Source organism: Semicossyphus pulcher, unplaced genomic scaffold (assembly GCF_022749685.1).
Source record: "Semicossyphus pulcher isolate SPU_LCO1_2020_fin unplaced genomic scaffold, fSemPul1.0.p SCAF_14, whole genome shotgun sequence".
In the NCBI taxonomy this organism is placed as follows: domain Eukaryota; kingdom Metazoa; phylum Chordata; class Actinopteri; order Labriformes; family Labridae; genus Semicossyphus; species Semicossyphus pulcher.
Genome location: NW_027211648.1, coordinates 14,776,691 through 14,798,612, shown reverse-complemented (window position 1 = coordinate 14,798,612; position 21,922 = coordinate 14,776,691). Strand labels below are relative to the sequence as shown.

At 41.3% G+C, this 21,922-nt stretch overlaps 1 protein-coding gene across 1 annotated transcript in view; it reads left to right on the top strand.

Annotated features, from left to right (window-relative positions):
* The window catches only part of mboat2a (membrane bound O-acyltransferase domain containing 2a), a 47,931-nt gene that overhangs the window by 9,363 nt on the left and 16,646 nt on the right, over positions 1-21,922 (top strand). Inside the window, exons 2-3 of the mRNA XM_069662377.1 lie at positions 14,252-14,397; positions 18,758-18,835. Of these exons, the coding sequence (XP_069518478.1) occupies positions 14,252-14,397; positions 18,758-18,835 (224 nt within the window). The remainder of the gene's footprint in view (positions 1-14,251; positions 14,398-18,757; positions 18,836-21,922) is intronic.

The following is a 21,922-nucleotide window of genomic DNA, read 5'->3' as shown; positions in this document are numbered from 1 at the left end:
CCCAGTCGCTCTCAGTGTGCGAAAAAAACCACAGTACAGTCACATAAAATGCCCGTGAAATCCTGGAGGGGCTGGCTGCTAATGTTGGGTTCTTTGCTTGTATGAAACTTGCTCTACATTTGCAAGATGCCGCTCCAGTCATAAAGTTTCAGCAGCTTCTATCACCCTCGTGTGCATGCCTCCCACTTCAGTGTGTCTGAGCTGCTTCTGCTGCTATTTTTAAAGTCCAAATGTGAATGAGATAACACTTAAATAACGTTGTTTCGCTTTCACGGTTTGCGCTCGGTCTCTCTCGTGAGGTGTGAAATAGAAGAGAGATCAGAAACCAACTGAACACGGTTTGGAACAAGCATGTGCACCCACAGACAGGCTGCATCTTGTAATGTCACTAACTCCTCAAGCTGTAAATTACGCTACACCAAAAGTCTTCTAGCGGACACTGCTGTTGTCAGTGCTGACATATCAGAGCAGCAGAACAACAGCTGAACATTCACCCAAGCAGAAAATGCCAGTTACTTAACATGCTTATGTAACAATTATCTAGCGTTTACCGACTTTTGTAACATTACAAACAAACCTGCTTTTGTGCAGCGTTCACTTCTGAAACTTGAGCTTTATTCTGAAGTTTAAGTGCCGGATTTTGATTGTTAGTTGCACATTCGTTATAAAGCTGAGAAGTAAACACTTCAGTCTGAAGATGTGAGTGCTTGACTGCAGATTCTTTCAAGAGTGCCTTCAGGCGTTGGTAAGGATGTGTTGTTTAAAGGTTGTCTCCTCACTCTTAGCACCCATTGAAGACTTTTGCATAAACGGTGTTGTATCATAGCAACTGAATGCTTTCCCTTTTTATCTAGGTGGTGGTTGCCAGAGCAAGAAATATTGTGCTTCTTCTCTCTCAACTCAATTTCCCTGCTACACACTAACTATTGTTAGAAAGTCAAATATAGGTAGTAGTCTTTACATGCTGCTTAGGGCGATTTGGCTCTTGGCCCATTGGCCAACTTCTACTTCACACTGATCTCAACAGAGCGACCAAACGGATAAAATGCCTTTGGTAACACTCAGACCTTCAGGTTGGATGGAAAATAATTAGTGCTTGATATAGAATATGGTATATTGTTTGTTCTTTGTTATATGTATGTCCTCTTTTCTCTTAAGTGACAGACAGCTGCTGTTATAAAGGCATTAATGTGCTGCCTTACTGGGCAAAATCTGCCATCTTGCCAACTCTGTCAATCTATTGTAAATGAAATGTATGTACTGTAAGGGTGTCATTATCCATCTTTATACAACAGTTAGTTCTGACCAAGTAATCTGACTGGACAAGAGGAAACCCATGAGGACTTTTCACTCTGTGTATCACTCCGCCTCAGCCTGGTGTTCTGAACGCTGTTAATTAACATTACAGCAGACTTATTTCACTGGTTGATGATACATTAAAACAAACAGATGAATTTACATCATACTAAGTGGCAGCTCTGTAGTAACCTGTAGACACAGGGTGCAGCAGAATGTTTGGGTTGCTAGGCAACACAACTCCAGTTTCAGTTAAGTTGTGGAACTAGTGGAGCTGGTTGATATTGTTTTGTTGATTATTACCTTGTACTACTATTTATGGCTTGTTGTATAAAAGCAATATCACACTGGAGGTCGTGATGTTATACGGAATATCATCACGGCTGTGATTCAGTCGGAGGCACGAGGATGCTTAATTGATGGTTTGTATTTTTTCGGGAGCTCTGCTTCTGCCAAACTGCCTTTCATTTGAGATAATATTTTTGAGTACAAATTTCTTTGAAGCTGAAATATTTTATAGACTGATCATGGATGACTAAACACCCTGTCTCATATATTCTCCATACTGCTGAGTGACACATGTGGCCTCATGTTGAAACAACACGAGGGTGGTGATTAAAGTTTGGTCTGCCTCAGATGTTGCTGGCTGGAGGATTTTCCCCTCAGTTTTTGTATGAATGAAGTAGGGTGAGCAGACACTAGCACACTGATACAAGCACATTTTTAAAATCTTAGACATATAAAGCAATCCTTGACAAATAGATGGAATATTCTCCACCACATACAAAAGCCTAAAAATAAATCGCAATGCCACTACAAGTTGCACCTCTCTGATCTCTCTGCTAGGAACCTAGTCATCAACCTAATGCAGTTCTGCTCTCTTCCTTGTGGCTTGCTAAATGTTATTCCAGACAAATGCAGCAGTGTAATCCACTTGGATTGGTTAAATATTACTCATTATAACAGCAGAGTTAAGAGTTGTTTGCGTATTTGCTACATAGTGAACTAGCAAGCACACAGCTAGCAAGCAGACAGCTAACATACAAGCTGTGTCTCAATTCAGGGCCTGCAGCCTTTGAAGGATGTGGCTTATGGAGGATGAGTCATTCGTAGCCTGTGTAGAGCGCTAAAGCCCAGCTGAAATGAGACGGTCTGTTCTACAGAGGATTTCCTGTGTGCTTCACCTGCTGTTCCCGCCCTTACTCTTGCATCACCAAACGCCGCTCCCTGTTGCCTAGCAACAGGTAGCTAGCGGGCTTACTAGCAATCATAACTTTTAAAGATAATTTGTTTCAAGGCCCCTTTTGTTTGTTTTTACATTTGTATCGCTGTACATTTAAAAGCGTATTCCTCGGCTGCGTAAGAGTCCGACATGTCGTTTGAATTGGGGCGCAGTGAATCTCTGTATATGTTGGAAAGGATGCACCCGATGGATCCTTTGTGGCCCGGGAAAAGGAGGCCGCATTTGTCCACCGCATCTGAAGGAGCCTGCGAAATGGGACAGCCTTCAGTGCACATCTATAATCGGCCTTCAAGTATGTCCTTCGAAGGATGCAGCCCCTGAATTGGGACACAGCTACAGCGTCCTGAGCTAGCAGGCCACAATCCAGGATCCATCAGACCTGGACGAATGGCTGTTTTCTACCTCACTACTGCGGCTATCCAGTATCCTTCTTTAACCTAGACTGCTGGAGTATGTCGTCATTTATTTCACAGAATGCCTCGATGACTTGCCTCCAAAATTGTCCTCCCTGTGTCTCTGTGTGCAAATAAGTCATATTATAAATCAAATGTCTGCACCGCTAGCAGTTGTTTGCCAGAGGTTCTGTGCACACCAAAGAGGCTGTCAAACAATGCTCCCTGCATGTATTGACTCAGCAGTGTAGAAGAAACATGCAACCACAGGCAGCATGAATAGATCTAATAGATGACATCATCAGTCTGTTGTTTCACCACTTGTGGTCACAATGTGGACCGTGCTTTCATTAAGATACTGCAGACGATTTGCGTTTACCTCCGTCTGTGTCTCTATAAAGATGCCAGTAGATCTCCTGTATACAGCTGGCTGCTGTTTGCTAGGAGTTTCACTTATGCAAATGGGCAAGTGGGGTCAAGTGAAACTTGTCGGAAATGTAAAGAAGAAGATAAATAAAGAAGGAAGTGAGAGAGAGAAACGTCTACTCTCGATGGTACACAGGCGGTTGCTGGACTTTTTCTGTAGAGAATTCTGCCTAATTATGTCTAACAAGGTTGGTCTTTCCTCCTACATCTGTTGCTCTGCGTTTGTTGTTGCACTGACATGGTTACAAACTGTACATGTGCGTTAGTGCATCGAGCCAAGGTCACTCATCCTGCGGTTATAACATTATTTTTTTAACATTACTCTTTCCCCTCGGGCTGCTGAGAGCACGATGACGACGCTTCAGACCAAAAGCAGGCCTGTGATCTTTGCTTGGGTTGGCTTCATGTATTCCAAGAAGGGATCTACACACACACACACACATACACGTATTGTGTGCATGGTTCTGGCCCAGTGCTGCTGGCTGCCTTGTGGGGAATGGCTGATTGTTTGGCTATTAATAGCCCGGCTGACCGTAGAGCCTGACTGGGCTCTGTGTGGATCAGCTCAGAGAGGAGAGCGCCACTCTGCCTCCTTTAGCACTCTGTGTGTGTGTGTGTATGTGCTAGCTGTGTGGCACTTGTCTCATGACTTCTAGGATCAACACAACCACACATTTAGCTTTTACGGATGTGATAAATCTGTGGTCGCCTGCTTGCAAACACAAAATCCAAACAACCCGTCGTTTGATTTTCTTCACTATTAAAGCCTCTCTTCTGCAATTATCGCACATCCACATTCGATTCAGCAGACAGGCTCGTGACTCGACATGAGGTGAGGAACTTAGGAGAGCGTCCAACTTATCCTTTCATCTGCGTGTGTGCGCGCATGTGTGGGGGGCACAGGGGGCACTGTGAGTGGCATGAAACAAGTCAAAGCTTTGTTGTATTGATGCGAAGAACAAGAATACTGTTGTTCTCATACTGTCTGCATGATGTACTGAGCGCGCACACACACACACACACACACAAATGTCAGCTTGTCTTAAGGAGCCACATTTATCTGCTTGAATGACAGAGGATGGAGCACCACTATACGCTGTATTCTTCAACGATGATTTTGATTGACAGCTAAATGTATCGCTACATAAACAGTGCATCTAATAGCTTGTGCGTGTGTTCTTCTACACTCTCCCTTCATTTTGCAGCCTGATTCTGACTCTGTCGCCCCTTTGCTTAATTTGCTAACACTCTTATCATCCCCTATTCGTAATCCCCTGTGAGAATTAGACATCAGTGCTCTCCCCACCGCTCACCTTACACGAAATCTGCTGACAACAGGCTGTTTCTGTAGGCGATTGCCTGCTTTCTAAGAAGGATCAGGACAGTATATGTGTATCCCAAAGCCACTTTTTGTGCAGAATACAGACTGTGACAGTAGTTGGGTTTAACTTCAAGGCTTTGAATCCCTCCCTGTACTCCGGCGGTGAATCTGCATGAGTCACTGTGGACGAGAGCTGATGGAAATGAAATGAGACTGTGCAGAACCGGACTAGTTGCATTGTGTTGGTGAGGGTGGGGGTGGGTAGTGACTTAATGACATGGAAAAAAGGGTTTTATGCTAATGACTATGTCTAAATATATCCCCCACTTTGTGTAGACACACACAAACAGATCAAGGCACACTCACAGGCGCAGACAGAACCCCACCGGTCGCTGTGAGTGAGGCTCAGACAGGGAGACGTATGCTGCTTTATGCAAAAGGAACTATTTTTGGAGCCTGCACAGAGAGAGTGGAGAGAGAGAGAGAGAGAGTACTATTTATGAAAGGAGATATTACCTCCGTAGTGGGTGGCTGTGGGTGTGTGTGGTGTTTCTTGGGCTCATTGAAGCAGTGAAAGTCATTAGCCAAGCAAAGAACTCTCCCATGGGAGAGGTGTCCTCAACCCACACAGAGCAGGTCAGACTCAACAAGCCAGTTTTATTCAGATGGTTATCTGTGTCAGTGTCTCATCATGGCAACCGGATGTCCTACATTTTCTCCAGACTTCTCGTCATAAACAGACAAATAATGGTGAGAAAGTATTTATATACAGGCCGTCTAGATTGCCTGCAAAACAGGTTTGTTAAGTTTTAGCCACAATAGCACTATGGTTCAATGGATGTTGGTCTGTTGGTCAGTCGTACCACCACTTTGGCACTAATAGCACTTTCTTGTCTTGCGACCTCTCATTTACCCTTTCACTCACACATTCACGCACTGATAGCAGAGGCTGCTACGTAAAGTGCCCAACTGTCAGTCATCACATTCACACACTGTTGGCTATGCCACCGGAGGCAGTTTGGGGTTCAGTGTCTTGCCCGAGGACACTTTAACATGTAGACTGAGGGAGCTGGGGTTCGAACCACAAACCTTCCGACTGAAGGACAACCCGGCTCTACCACTGCCACAACTGCCCAACTAAAACAACAGCTGCTAAATGGATTGCTCTGGAATTAACCCTGACTTTTCTCTTACTTTTGTGTCAAACCCCTAGCGCCACTGTCAGGTTAGCGTTTTTGGTTTTGAGTCAAATATCTATTGGATGGATTTCTCTGAAATTTGCAAATATTTGAGAGCTTCATGCTAATTCTCTTAGCCTTACCATTTAGCCATTTTCCTGTTTCTTCTGGAGGTCGAGGGGTCATCTAACCCTCCAAATAGCCTTTGAAATGGATTTTTTTCAGATGCAGATAAGTTGTAGGAAAAAATTCCCAGAAAGCTTTGCAAATAGAGGCAGTGAAACTTGGAACTTAGCAACAGAAATCCATAATTGGATGATTATAACAAGCATTTTGGAAAAAATGCTATTCGTAATGTTATAAGAGCTTGGTGCAAGCGATGATTTGTGAGTGACAGTACAGTTATTTTTCATGTCACTGTAAAGTTTGATAAATGACATAATGAGCAGTGTCCCGCTTCCTAGGTAAAGATTTCAACCCCGACCCCTTGTAGCTCTGTCTCTAACCTCTGTAATCATAACTCACAGAGCCACTAACATGGCCGCACACTCTTGCTTTTGTTTCTAGAAAAGGAAAAAGGAAAAGCCATGCCCCGAGGACAAATGACTCGCCATCTGTCTCTTCCCTCCTTCACCATCCGTCCTTAATTTCTCCACAGCCTCACTTCCAGGCTGCAGCGCCTCCTCAACGTGACATTTCCAGCTGACATGTTAAAGTTAAACATGAGCTGAGAAAGTTATATATAAAGTGACCTTTACACTTTGTAGTAAATTCTGGTGGTGGGTGAAGCACTACTTTTGGGGCTATTTCAGGACAAACGGAGAGAGAGAGAGAAAACTGCGAGTGAATGAAAAACAGGGAAAGTGGAAATCCTTTATGTTTCCCTCCTGCACACGTACACAGACAGAGAGACATGCACTGTATTTTACTCCACAATGAGCTTCAGGAAGCTGGCTTATCTCTGTCTTCCACTGCATCCACAATGACTTCCTCTCTCCCTTTAGCTCTTTCCCTCTGCCAGGCTGTGTGTCAGTCTGTAACATAGAAGCTGAGCATTCTTAAAGCTGAGCTGAGCCCTGTGCCGCTGCTGCCGCCGCCGCCGCCGCCGGCGGGAGGAACTGCCTCAGAGATTGTTGGCCCTCAGCGCTAATCGCTCACTGGCGCCTACCGCCCATCATAGCATCTGCATGTTGTCCGTCTGTCTCCTTGTTCCACTCCGTTCTATGTACACTTTAATTCTATGTGATTGATCCGCTATCATCACAGGGGTGTACTACAAAGCAAGATGAATAGGTCAGCCAGGTATGTTGAGCCTAAAGCCAGGATTTTCAGTGTCACAAAGCTGGCGCTCTTTAAACCTGAGTGTAATGTTTACAACATATCCAAGATCAACATCGGCCCTCCCTTCCAGAAGCTCCTGAATCTCTTTATGTCCGTTAAATAAAATGTTCAACTTCTTCTTCAACCTCGGATGTTTTTATGTTTGCTTATTCGGTCTCGCAGCGGTCACATGATCGAAACGTCATCACCCCACCCACTCGCTAACGGCGAATGTTGCCCGCTGCGTTCACACATCGGCACACCCTTACTTTTTGCAGACATTTTACAGGAAAAAGTCTGCGTAAAGTCTGGGTGAAAAATTCGGCTGTTTGCGTTCACACATGCAGCCCACCCAGAGAATATCAGGAAATATTCAGTGCACATGTGATACAGAACATTCCTCTCTCTGTTTAATTCAGAAATTTCTAACACTTACAATTTCACAAAGCAGATCATCCCTACACTGAAAGAGTAATGAACTCACAGCTGCCACAGACACTGTGGATTTGATTTTAGCTTCGTCTGCATTTCCTTCCAAATCTGTTTTACACTGTTGGTTTTGCAGCTAAAACGCAGATTATAAACTTTTATCTCTAGGTAGATTAATTCTTTCTTCAGGTTCTTCCTTAACAGATTAGGAATCTTTCATTGGAGGCCAGTGTCTGACCTAGTTGCAATTCCTTCTTATAAAGTTGAAATCGTGCACAAATGTAAAATCTAAAAGGGGGCTACAACATGTGGTTGTCAAGTTATAATTTAATGGGAGGCACGGAGAATAAGTATATTATATATATGTTAATTTATGACCTAACACAATATGTTTCTGCACAATACATATGTTGAACTTGTTGTAAACGCCTCAAGTGTTGGGATAACTTGTTGTAGCTTCAGGTTGTGTTCTCGCCAAACATTGTTAGGGGCTGTTTTTAAGCAAATAGCAAATAGTTTGTTAACACAGGTGACAGGAAATATTAGAAACAAATAATGGTCTCTGTCCTCTGCCAAGTCAACAGTGATAGTCATGAGAGTAGCAGGTTTCTAAAACCTCAACTGTCCAGCATTTATGACAAGCCCTGCTTTGCTTGTATTTGCATAGTTTCATGGTTTGCACCACGGTCACACCTTGTGCCACACTTCCCCACTTCTCTCTTTCCACTGCCTCTTTCTTTTCCTCAGGAACATATTTCAGAGGGTTTGCTGCAGTGCACTTATGCAAAACAGTGGCTTTCTGTTTTTCTGTTGTTCCCTTTGAATCTCCTACAAACAATTCTGCAGCACAGATATTCTGCCCCACATTCTGAAACAATAAGAGCGCCGTACCCCAGGGTAAAGTTGACTTCAGAGTGAATCAATAATGGAAGAGGAGCTGCATGTATTATGAATGAAGAAACATCGCACCCTGGCATAAGAGCTTGTCTATTGCAAAATGTTTATTCAGTAAACTACTATCCCGGCACTGGCGAGCAGATGAGTGGAAACACATTTAGCCTCGTCTTTTAACAAATCCTGTGAATATCAACAACCATGCTGTCTCTTTAGGCTTTCACATCTTATTGTTTTTGTCATGCAGCAGATTATTTGACATGATAGCATAACTTTGCAGCATGCACTCAGGAGGCAATAACAGCAGTTGCTAGATATCCCACAATTATTGGATTTTAAGAGTAGGGCATCTGTAAAGTAATACCAAATTCCAGGATAGCCAGGAGAGTGCTTTGGTATCGTCAGTCCACAGAGTAAAATCACATCTGTGAGTAAAATGTAGCAAAGCGATGAGCATGTGGTCACATTACATAACAGCTGCTCAGGAGAGACAACTGTCCCAGAAACAGTTGTGTTTACTTTGACACTTGATTTTTCAACAGCTCGTATTAATATCCAATGTCTACTTGATATATCACAACATTTGTGGATCAAGCGTCATTCAAAAATGCTGATTTAGTGGTACTATGGCAGCTGTGAAATCTGAGACATCTCCAAAGCTGAGGATGGGCCTTGAATGAATTGAAGAACTGTCGTCATCTTTACCAGTAGCTATGTTTACATGCATGTTGAGATTATGTGTGTTCATGGTGATCTTGAACAAAACAAGAATCTCATGTAGTCTTTGAATAATTAATGAATCTAAAGTTGATCTAATACAGATACCATTATTGTTATCGGTACCATACCATTATCTGTATCAATACCATACATCTTTATCGGTATCGGTACCATACCATATCGGTACCATACCATATCTGTATCTGTATCGGTACCATACCTTTATCTGTATTGGTACCATACCATATCTTTATCGGTAGCATACCATATCTTAATCTGTATCGATACCATACCTTTATTGGTATCAGTACCATACCATTATCGGTATCGATACCATACGATATCTTTATCGGTATTGGTACCATACCTTTATCGGTATCGGTACCATACCATATCTTTATCGGTAGCATACCATATCTTAATCTGTATCGATACCATACCTTTATTGGTATCAGTACCATACCATTATCGGTATCGATACCATACGATATCTTTATCGGTATTGGTACCATACCTTTATTGGTATCGGTAACATGCCATTATCAGTATCGATACCATACCATGTCTTTATCGGTATCGGTACCATACCATGTCTTTATCGGTATCGGTACCATACCATATCTTTATCTGTATCAATACCATACCTTTATCGGTATTGGTGCCCTACCTTTATTGGTACCATACCATTATCGGTATCGGTGCCATACCTTTATCGGTGTCAGTACCATACCATTATAGGTATCAATACCATACCTTTGTCGGTATTGGTAGTGATACCAGTATTGGAACTGATACCGGTATAGCCATACTAGTAAGACTTAGACTTAGACTTAGACTCAACTTTATTGATCACTTTGGGATGACTCCCTCTGGGAAATTCAGTCATCAGAGGGAGTCATCCCAAAGGGATCAATAAAGACTCAGATACCGGTATTATATCTGTATCGGTATCGATACCAGCACTATTGGTATCAGGCCCCTATATTGACTATAACAAGGTATAAGGTAGGGGACCAAAATGTATTAACTCCCTCAAAAAATCAACTGGTTTTAGTTATCATGTGCCGATCAACAACAACACAGTGCTAACTGAGATTGTATTGTTGGTAAAAGCTAACAAAATGTCAGCAATATTTTTCCAACATAATGTGTATATTCTTTTATCACATTAGTATCGGAGGGGCGCATGGTATCAGCCAATACCCAAGTCTAGCTATCAGAATCTGTATCTGGAAGGAAAAACTGGTATTGGAGCATGTCCACATGAATCAGTAGAGTTTTTATGACACTGTGTCAGTGCAGTTTCAGGGGGCCTGATATCTTTGATAAACCAGCTACTAATCAACAGCCCAATTACAAGCCAGCACAAGGAGACAACCGCAGGCTTTTTCACAGTTGGACAGACTGATTTTTCACGGATCTCATCATCATCATCACCAAAGAGGGGTCTTTAAAAAGCCAGCTTAGCTTATCTTTTCAATACACACAGATAAGCTACTGGAATGTTGCAAGGTTTAAGTTTGGGAGGATTGTCAAATATGAGCCCCTTACTTTTTCAGTATTGACATCAATGGCTTATTTCACTTGTTAATTATGGAAACAAAGTCACATTTTGTCAGACATGTTTTTGGATTTATGTGTGCAGGCCTTAAATTGGTGTATAATAACAGTGAGAGTACAAGCTGTTCTACAGGTTTTTCACAGAGACACCTGCTGTTTTTATGTAGCTCCAAATTATGTTTTGCTCTATTATATGGTAGATATAATCAACACTGTAAAAAGTCAACTGCTGCAGTTTTATTCTTCATATTACACAGAAAGCTTTGAATACATAATTCAAACACAGTCAGCTTTCAAGTAGTCACCCACAGCTTTGCTCTGCTGCAGCCTTGAACAATACAGTTCCTCTGTCACGCCCTTCCAGGCTCCCACATGGAATTCCTTCCTTACAAAGCAATGTGTTGATATCCAGGGAGGGGCTGATCTCGCACCGTCTTGCTCTCAGGCTAGTGCAAAGACAGAAGTTGTAGTTCCTCAAGCTCAACTTCAAGTATATTTGTCATCCCACTTCTAAAGTCAAGAAACACTCAGTTTATTTTTTAGTCTTTAAACAAGCTTCAATTTCCTGTGACTATTAAAAAATAAGCCTGATTCATGCTGTCACCATCTTACTATTTAACATTGCTTCCTATTTTTTGCCTCTGTGGGCTGCATTTATAAATCAGTGACTATAATAAGTGTCAGATGTTTCCCAGCTTGCAAATGAGCCAGTCAGTCACTCTGTGTGCAGGCACAAGTCAGCTTCTCATTCAACCAAAAACTAGCGATGTCCTCCCCTCTAAAGAGAGCAGCTTGGAGTAATCAAAGCGTGAAATGACATCCAGAGCTGTGGATTGGGTAAATACGGTCTGAAAAAGAGGCTTGCATGAGAAGCGGGGAGCCAGGGGAGGTCTACTTGATCGTCATTACCGGGGCGTCATATTTTATTTTTAGCACTTCAGATTTATAAGAAGGAGGGAGGGATTTATAGTTGAACTTGGCTCTAACTTTGCCTGATTTGTTACACTAGAGATTGCCCAAACTGAATCAGCACAACATGGAGTTATTCACATGAGGAGGATCAATTTTAGACTGAAACTAGGCCCACATACTCACTGTATTATTCATGGTTGAATGATGGAAATAGCTCCCAGTCTGAACAAACTCATTTATTTGCTCATAGAAGGGAAGGTTTGTTTGCCTTTGATACTAAACGGCCCTGCAGGTGACAGGTAGTTTGCCTTTTGATAGCACAGGGCCGCTATCTGCCGCTGAAATGACACACCTTCATAGTAAACAAACGGCCAGCAGCATGACATGGATTACTACTTTTTGGGTTTTGCTTAGCATTAGGCGCTGCTCAAGGCATTTTGTTTTACATATTCCTAAAGGATTATTTGTGATTTATCCTCCACTTAGTCCGATTCGGGGTCCTCCCTTAGCTCCTGTGCATTGCGTGTGTAAAACCCCCTTATATCTGCAACATCTGATATGATGCTCTCGGGCTAATGCTGCACATGATTTGTTGCTACATCTGTCAGTCGTGCAGACTAAAGGATACTTAAGGCTATATCTGTCCGCTCTCCCTCTCTCTCATTAATCATGCAGGATCCATAGATAATGGATGGAGCTCTAAGTGTCTCCATAGCCTTTCACTGCTTACTGGCCAGACGGATCTGTTAACATGACCTATATACAAGGACTGCCCATTGTGCATTCAGACATGCATCAGTGAACGTGACATCAAACAAACACTGAGGGGTTTTTAGAGGATAAGTGTTCTGTTCACCTTTTACAGTATTGCCATGCATTTCCTACTTCTCTTTGGTCACAAATCAGCCTTTAAATAATCTGTTGTTTAGTCAGGGTATTAAAAAGATGTGCACACCCGCCATGTTTGACCACAGATCTGAGGTGATGTCACCGTACGGGAATAACAGCAATTGCCTTGCCAATTGCAATTACTCACACAGACCCTGGGTGTTATGTTTGTGTGGTATTTGCATTTTTCAATGGATATTAAAGAAAAAGAAGGCTGAAATTATTACTGTTAGTGATAGTGTTTGTGTGCAAGTGTTTACTTTGACAAGGAAAGGAACAAAGGCACATACGCAGATCCTTAATTGCAAGACTCATAAAACATCATCCCTGAGTCATCACTGTCTATGGGCTCAAAGTGCATATGCAGACACATGCACAAACATAACTTTGTGACTCATCTCAGTAATTATGTCAGTCTGTGTTGATTTAACAAAATTCATGTTGGTGGTTTAATCACAAAGTCTTAAAAATAGCCTCATTTCCAGAATAACAGGATCCAGTTAGATCCATAGAATATAATAAATACAATAAATATGTCCCTGTTTGCTACATACACAACCTGGTTCAGGATGAGTACGGATGAAATGTTGGTAATCAAACAGAGAGGTTTCCATTGTCCTCCCCTCGATGGATCCAGTCAATCTCGCTACAGTCTGGAGTAAAGCCTCTTTGCTGTGCCATTTAGAGACATTAGAGATGAAACAAGGTCTTAAGCACCAGCTCTAACTCAGCTTTACTGTGACCTGTCAGACACAATGTACTTTCTCAAAAAGTAATGTACATATATGAAACACAATAATAGAGTTATATTAAGTAAAGGCTGATATCTGTTGTCTTTACTTAGAGAGAGAATGCAACATAGCTTGCTTCACCGAACCTGTGTTTTTGCATGTTTTAGCTGAATTACTACGAAACCTTCACCTGTAAGTGAAAACTATGAATATCTTGTATGAAGCTGTGTTATTACTCTCCATTGTAATGGTGAATACAACTGGAGTTACCTTAACAAATATTTGTTTGTCAGGAAAAACTTTAATCTATCAAAGAAATTACCCTTAGCAGCAATGTAGCTAACAAGCTAATACATGAAAACAAAAAAGTAGCATAATACTTTAAATAGAAAGAGGTAACACACAAGTCTCTACAAAATATATTATTTCAAAGTTAGTATTATGGCTTTGTTAAAAGACTCGGGTTTTGGTTTTCATTTTTTGGTGGTTAATGAGCTAATTGTGACTATGCAAAGAAGTTAGGTTTCTAGCTAGCAGGTTAGCCAAGTAGCTAGTAGCAATAACAACTCCATACTTTACTTCCTGTTTGGGTTGAATTCTTAACCCCTTATGTGACACAACTAAAGGGGAATACATTTTACTTTTTAACAGCAATAAAAGTTTCAGTTTTGATATGTATTTGAACATTGAGAGACCATTTAAAGAATCATTTAGGGATAAAAAAAAATGTATGCTACTTTCATGCAACTGAAGTCTGGGACTTCTCTGTTGTGTGTTCACAGTTTGTGAAGTATCCTCTGAATTTCTACGATATGTGCAATCTTCTTCTACACATTTGTGGTTCCCATCTCTTATTATTTGTCACTATTTCTAAAGTCTCGGCTCAAGGCATTTATCCATATGTAATCTGTGACATTGTTTGTTGGTGTCCTTCCGTGCAGGTTAACTTTGTGGCATGCCAGCTGTTCGCCCTGCTGATGGCTGTGTGGTTTCGGATCTACCTCCACCCCAGTAAGACCAGTCCTTTCATCAGGCATGTGGTGGCCACTCTGCTGGGCTTCTACTTGGCTCTCTTCTGCTTCGGCTGGTGAGTCACCACTCTGTTTACCCCGCAGCTCTTTTTCTTGTCATCGCTGTCATTTTATACTCCGCTCCTTCCTTCCTTCCTCAGAATATCCTCCTACAGTATTATTCAGTGAAATCCTTTTCCTGCAGAACGTGGCCATGATCCAACTCCACACTATTGTAAATACATTACTATAACCTCCTTTGTGGTTTAAAGGGATGTTGTAAATCTCATGGTTTGGTTATTTGTGTATAAAATTTTATGTAATGAAACAGTATGTTATATAAGAGTCCACTTGTGCTTAGTGATTTTCTACATGTGTCACAAGGTGTTTCTGTTGGTTAATTAGACAAAGAGCAAGTTAATTGGAAACGATTTTGATAATGTATATATCTTTGAAATAACTTAATAAGCAACAAAGCCAAGCATTAGCACAATTCTAACTTTGATATTGATATGATATTAAAGCATCTTCTATTAGTGTCGCACCAGAAATTTGAATACAGCACCTAGGGCATTGAGAAATATTGAATATTTGTGTGCGTAATACACAAGTGATCTGAATTGATCATTAAAATTATCTTTAGTTACAACCCCTTATTTCAGCTGTATTATTTACATGTATAAAGGTGTACCCTTTGGAAGGAAGACAAGTCAGCTGTCTATGATAGCATGACATCACCAGGCGAAACACAGCATGATTTATGCCTGTGCTGCATAAAGGTCATATAATCATTCAAGACTAAGTCCAAATAAACTATAGTGAGTGGAACTGCAAAATGTTTGGGCTTATGTTCAGGGGAGGCCCAGCCCTGAAAGTGTTGCTAACTTGCTAGCATAAGCAAAATGCTAACATGCTGCATTTGAATGCTCTGCTACAAGCATAAGGACAAAAAGCTAGTGAGTATTTGATTTAGTTTGAAACCACAATGTGACAGTTCTTCAACTCCATTTTGGAAGGATTTTGAATAATATATTCTTTAATTGAAACAGCATAATGAACAGAATAACAAGGATTAACAGATTGGCTAATTGATTAATTTAATTAAGTTAATTCACTGCGTAATAGATTTCTTTTTATTCCAGTACTAAATATCTATTAAGCAGTCATCACTTACAAAGACCTTATGGCTCATGACATTATTAGTTTTTACTGATCTGTTAGCAGTTAGCTGATCTGACACGAGAAAATTAATTTAGCTTTTATAATCAACTGTTAGTTATTTTTCTGTCAGTCAGCTTTATTGTTTGAACTTGAGTTTTAAGGTAGATTTTCCCGTGAAGGGCCGTTATGAAATGAGCCTGTTCATTAATATGGATTGCTGTATACTCGCTGATCGATGGTTTGAGTTTGATCTGCAAAACATGTTAGTTCTTTCTTTGCTTTATTTTGAAAGTCTCAGTCACTCCCTTTAGTTTCCTGTTTCTTTTTCTGCGTGTGTTCTCCTGTCATTTCTCACACCCTTGTCCTTGTTTGTTACTTGCCCGCTACCACCCTCCTTTCTCCTCTCCTCTCACTCTTGCCTCCCCCCTCCCTGTCCTCCCTCCCCCTTCTCATTCTCCCTCACCCCGTCCTCATCTCTTCATCCTTGCCAAAGCAAATGGGTCGATCGGGTAGTAACTGATATCCAATTAGAAAGCTATTGCCCTGTAATAGACAACCCACTGTACCTCTGGCAGAGTGCCTCTCAAAGTACTGCTGTGTGTGTCTGTGTGTGTGTGTAAGAGAGGGAACCTAGGAAACATTAGACAGACAGTCTAGTTGGAAAATGCTAACCAGGTGAAATGTTACCTGGTCATCAGGTGGTTTTATTTGATCACCTTGCCAGCAGACGGTCTCATACATGATGCATCTGACCAGGAGCTGTGGTTGGATCAAGTTGTTTGTTGTGGCTGAGAGATGATGTTTAATAATTCATGACTGAATCAGGAGCAAGACCAGCTAAAGCATAGTATTACAGTATTATACAACAGTGACTCATATTGTTTGATAAATATCATAAATAATGCAACTCTCTTATGTTTAAAATACGTTTACATTCATAAGGTTTGTCCCTCTTCTTATGCGAGTAGAGATCAGCTTTTTTTCTCTGTTATGATATGCTTGGATATCTATTGCTACTAATGCTGTAGTGTCATGCATGTCAGATATTTGAAAGGGATAATTATATTAGTACTTGTAATAATTATATTAGAGATACATACAATTTATTTTATAACAATTGAGAATCACATTTGAACCTAATGTTAGAATTGTTTAACAAGCCCATCAGGAATAAGATTGATTATTTCCATAGTTATTATTAATACTTTTCACAGCTCCTGCTGTGTCAGTGTGAGATGAAATCATTTACAGTGCAGCAAAATCGGAAATGCAATTCATGATCTTTTTTTTTTTTTTTGGCCTTTTATGTCTTTATTAAAATGAGGACTGTGGCTAGTGTTGGAGGCAGAGGAAGACAGAGTGGGGATGACGTGCAGCAAAGAGCTGAGGGTGGGAATCGAGCACAGGGCTGCCGCATCGAGAACTGTAGCCTCTGCGTATGTGTGCGATTTAACCGCTGAGCTAAACCAAACCGGTGCCCCTATTTTTGATATCTCAAGTGGTTAAAGTTACACTAGTTACAGTCCTATAACATACAGGATGCAATGGCAGATGTCTGAAATTGACATTTTAACACGTGAGAAAACAATGACTGTTATGGAAAATTAAATTAAAGATATCTGTAAATCAGATTTGACTAGTCCAAATGTATTTCCACCTAGAAAAAAACTTTAGTAATATGTCAAATTTGCTTTACAGATATCTTAAAATAATATTCTCACTAGTCTTCTCACATGATAACATCTCTAAATGTCATTTAAACTTGTGAAATGTGTCAGCCTTAGTGGTTAAAATGTCGACATGGCCTCTGGAAGGTGGTGATCAAAAACCTTTTACCAGATCGCTCTTTGCTGTACAACAGTTATATATGAAAAAAGGAACCGAAACTTAAGGTAAGTCAGCTCACATGAGTGAAGTGACTGTACTGTGGTCAGGTCACTGAGCTGTGAACGGGTGCTGATATATTTGGCAACCAAAAATGTTTTTGTGAGTTATGTCTGTGCCTCTGAGAGAAAAAGCACATTCTAAAATTATTATATTATTAGGGAAATTATTATTTCCACATTTTAACACCCTTGTGATGAATCCACTTGATGTATGACCGAGACGAGACAGCCTCTTTCCTCAAATGGGCGGAACAATCAATAAATGAAGTTAATGTGTGTGAGAGCCTGCCAAACAGTTTATACGCTGCGGTAATTAAAAGAGCATAAGCTGCTTTAAATATCTATAAACAAATACTTCTTCGACTATGCGGTATTTATTGTGCTCAGTGCTGCAAGATAAATATTTATGTTACACAATAATGACGGGGATAAAAGTGTTCATATCACTAAATACCGTGTGATGCAACTTAGAGCTATGCACATGTTAGAAAGGGACCGAGCCTGTGTCTGTTAGTGCAGCTTGCTCGTGTGATATGCATGAATGGATCTATGCACACACTTCCACCACATGCACACACATTATAATAATGTAAGCTTTCATTGCACACACACTTTCATTGTTCTTCTTGGGGCACCTGGCTGCAGCCCATGGAGGATCTGCCTCGCACGCTGCTGTAGAGCGAGCTCGTTTTAGCTTTTTAGACATGTCTCATATTTCCCTGGCTCACGGGTCAGAAATTAACAATGTCTTAGAATTGTTTCTATCTTTCCCCCTATATCGGATATTACTGCGTTCTTAACCCTTTTATTTGCCGGCCAACTCATTTAATCCGCCCAGCGTGTCCTCCATTGTTCCCTGCAAACCCCCCGATGCCCTTGCCATCTTTGTTGACTCACCGCTAACACATTGTGGCATCTCCCCTCACCTGGAGGGCTTGACGTCGCTTGCATCACACACTGTGCCCTTCAAAGACCCATCTGGTAGGTGCTGCTGCTATTGAAATGTGTGTGTGTGTGTGTGTGTGTGTGTGTGTGTGTTTGTGTGTGTGTGCGATAGCAGGGGACACAAGTCAGAGTTTTCCAAATGCACTGTAGTGACGTGATATAAGGAATCTTGCATCTGGATGGGATAAGAATCATTTAAGAACATTGTGTGATAGTGACTGTCTCTGCCGCACCCTGTGACTGCAGATGACACATTAGTGGAACAAAGGTCTGGCTTTACATGGTTGATGGTGTGACTTTGGTTTCGTAATGATGTTTTTTCCACTTCCTACGAGCACTGAGAGCATATAAAGGTTAAGTAATGTCTAGTATAAGGAAGAAGCATGTGTGATAGAAAGAATGCCAAATAAAAAACTGATCATGTTTGTCGTCTGTCTCTCCACAGGTATTCCCTCCACTTCCTGGTGCAGAGCGGCCTGTCCTACAGCGTGATTGTCTTCGCTGGCTTGGAGAACATGCACAAGTAAGTGCAAAAGGAGCCTGAATAAAATGCTAAATTAGATTAAGAAATGTTAAAGGTTTCCTCTAAAAAATCGGCCTCATGCTTCCTGGAAGCGTCAGTAACATACACAGTGTAAATCGCCGAATCATTATCCACTTAGATAAGCTCGAAAGGTCAAGTGGAAGCATGACGGAGACGTTTGTTGAAGCCAGAGACACAAAATGTTCTCTGAAATTTCGAAATAGATGGTAGATAATATCAACGCTTCATCGACCAATCTTCTGTTTGCGTCTTTGTTCAGTTGTCTGTTTTTGGAGCGCACAAGCCTGGGTCACGATGATGATTCTGCCCCTAGGCTTCCATCTGTGACCATGGCTCATCATCAAGATTTACACACACGTGCGCGCGCACACACACAATGTCTTTGATGATATTTTTAACCAGAATTCAAGGTTATGAGAGCAGGTGTAAACAGTAGATGTTTCCCCCAGGGGAGGCACTTTAAATAGACGCTAACAAAACATTAATCACAATAGCAGCTGCCCTCAGAAAGAACAAGACGACAGCAAACACAGGACATGTTCCTCCACATTAGAATATGGCATTACAACATCACAAAGTCATAACACATTTATTCCGGGAGGTGTAACCCTCCGCAAACAGCATTAGCGTGCTTTTAGCCCGGTGTTCTGGGGTAGATAAGCGGCGTCTGCTCGCTCTCGCTGCAGCTCTTATGGAGCCGAAAACTGTGGCTGTGACGCTCAAGCTAAACCAACACACCTAAACCAGCGCATACAGAGATAAAGTTCAGCTGGGCCCCGCTGGATGAAGGAGCAGCTCGGGGGGCAGAGAGGAGGAGAAGCTGGCAGGCAGGGCGCTCTGACATGTACATGTTTACGGAGGGCGTTGAACTCTCCGGTTTCTACAAATGATTTATTATCACAGGCGGCTACTGGTTGAGATTGAACTGGGGCTCTATGTGTTTGGCCTCTGCCAATGTTTAACCCTTTAGTCTTTGCTCACTGATGCACTGGAGTTGGTTGCAGAGACACTGTATGAATATGTATAATTATTTACCCTGGTTTCTTTCTCTACACAGCCCCATACTTTTTGAACATGTACATGTAGAGGTCTAAATTTAACATTCTGCTCTATCTAAGTGCTTAAAACAATTCACACAACGGCAGTTATATATTTGCGATGGTAGTTTAACTTGTCTTTGTTTCAGTTTTGCTTTCAAGTCCACTTTAAAGAGGGACGTAAGTCTTTCCGCCTCTCTCTTCAACGTTGTCTCCGATGTCCATCCTTTTAAAGTTTTAACTGCATTACCCAAAAGCCCGTAACTTATGCTAGTATGCTGAGTACAATGAAACATTATCACTATCACTATCATTCTGAAAATATACAATTATAACTGCATTAACACCTCGACTATGAGACTTTCCCGCAGCAGTGACAACACTTTGTTCTTGACAAACTTAAGGCACACACTCCCAAACGTGGGCCTATAAATAAAGGAAACTTCTGGAAATATTTACAAGTGAGACATTGTGTTAGGACATTTAAGAACAGTGAACCACTAAGTAACCTTTTAACTCAAGTCACCTCAAGAAACTCTTAAAGCCTCAGTGTTTTACAAAAATTCTAAGCACTGCACAAGGGAGTGTTGTAACAATCTTCTGACCGTACAATTAATATTAAGATAATGAGGAGTTAGATATGATATCGAATGTGGGGGGAAAAACATCCAATATAAAATAGTATAACACAGAGATGACTGGACACTAACCAGGCTTTAAAAGGTGGGAATTCTTGATGACAATCAATGCTGGAAGTGTAACTATACATGATCTGGGATCAGGTTTTGGAGATGTTGGGAAGTTGGCTTGGTGCCACCTTGCCCATACACCCACGGCTTTGTCTCCTTGGTGACAGGACAATGGTTCCTAATATAAGTATTAAAAAATGCAGTATTCTGTGCTTAATTCAGCTGCAAGACTGCAAAACAGGTAGAGCTCTAGGTGATGGTGAATGGACTGATTAAATAAGATCTCATCATATGAAAATGTAAGGAAGAATTAATGCCGGGGGAAGGGCAATGGAGATATGGGGTCAATTCTGGCTACATGTCAAATCGAAGGTACAGAATGATAATGTGAATAATGGTGTATTTTTCATCTCCAAGGTCGTATTTTATGTTCAGGAACGGCTGTCATATTTTGTATAAATGTCGTGCACTGTATCTGCACCAAGAATTGCTTTACTGCTTAAAAATGTTCCAAAAATGTGAATAAAAAAAACAACAAAAGGAACACACTCCCGGGAGCAATGCATTCTGGGAAAACGACAAACAGCAAACACGTCCTGCCCCTCAGATACGCGACCCTTGGGGGGAAATGTGTACAGTGAGTGCGGTTTGACAGCTTTACAGAGTTGCTAAAAGCTCTTTTTTTCCTGGACTGTGGGAACGGCTGTGAATGCAGCGTGGCTCTGAATGCTGTCTTCATTGTGAGGCATCAGATTTCATACTATTCGCTCTCGTGCAGCTCTGGATCTCTCACTCACTCACTCTCCCTCTCCTCCACTCCTCTCATTGAAAGTTAACCTGCGGGATGAGGTGAAAGGACGCGGAAGGTTCTAGACTTGCCTTATATGGGAACACAACAGCACTGCCTGCTGGTTTACTGCAGGAAAGGAGAGTCAGGGAAGTGTGAAATTGTTAGTTAGGTGTAACCAATGGAGAAGGCTGTGACTGTAATGCAAGTGCCTTCTTTAACTTGTACTAGTGCTAAAGACACATGACATAATTATAATAAAAAAAGATTCAATTTATTGATTTCTGTACTCTAAAGTCTATTTTACACATTTTTCTTTGAGGATATTCTCTCTTGGTGGAGCAAATTTACAGCATAAACAAGCTGATATGCTTCTATAGTTTTAACATATGCTCTTTATTACCTGAAGCGATGGGGGTCGACTGACTGGACAAGTTTTAATGCTGACAGTTCAAGTTTTCTCCCTCCAGTTATTTACCAAGCAGCTAAAGAACATAAAGGCAGAGCCAACACTTTCCAACACAGGGGCAATGAACTTAAGCTCTCTGGTAGG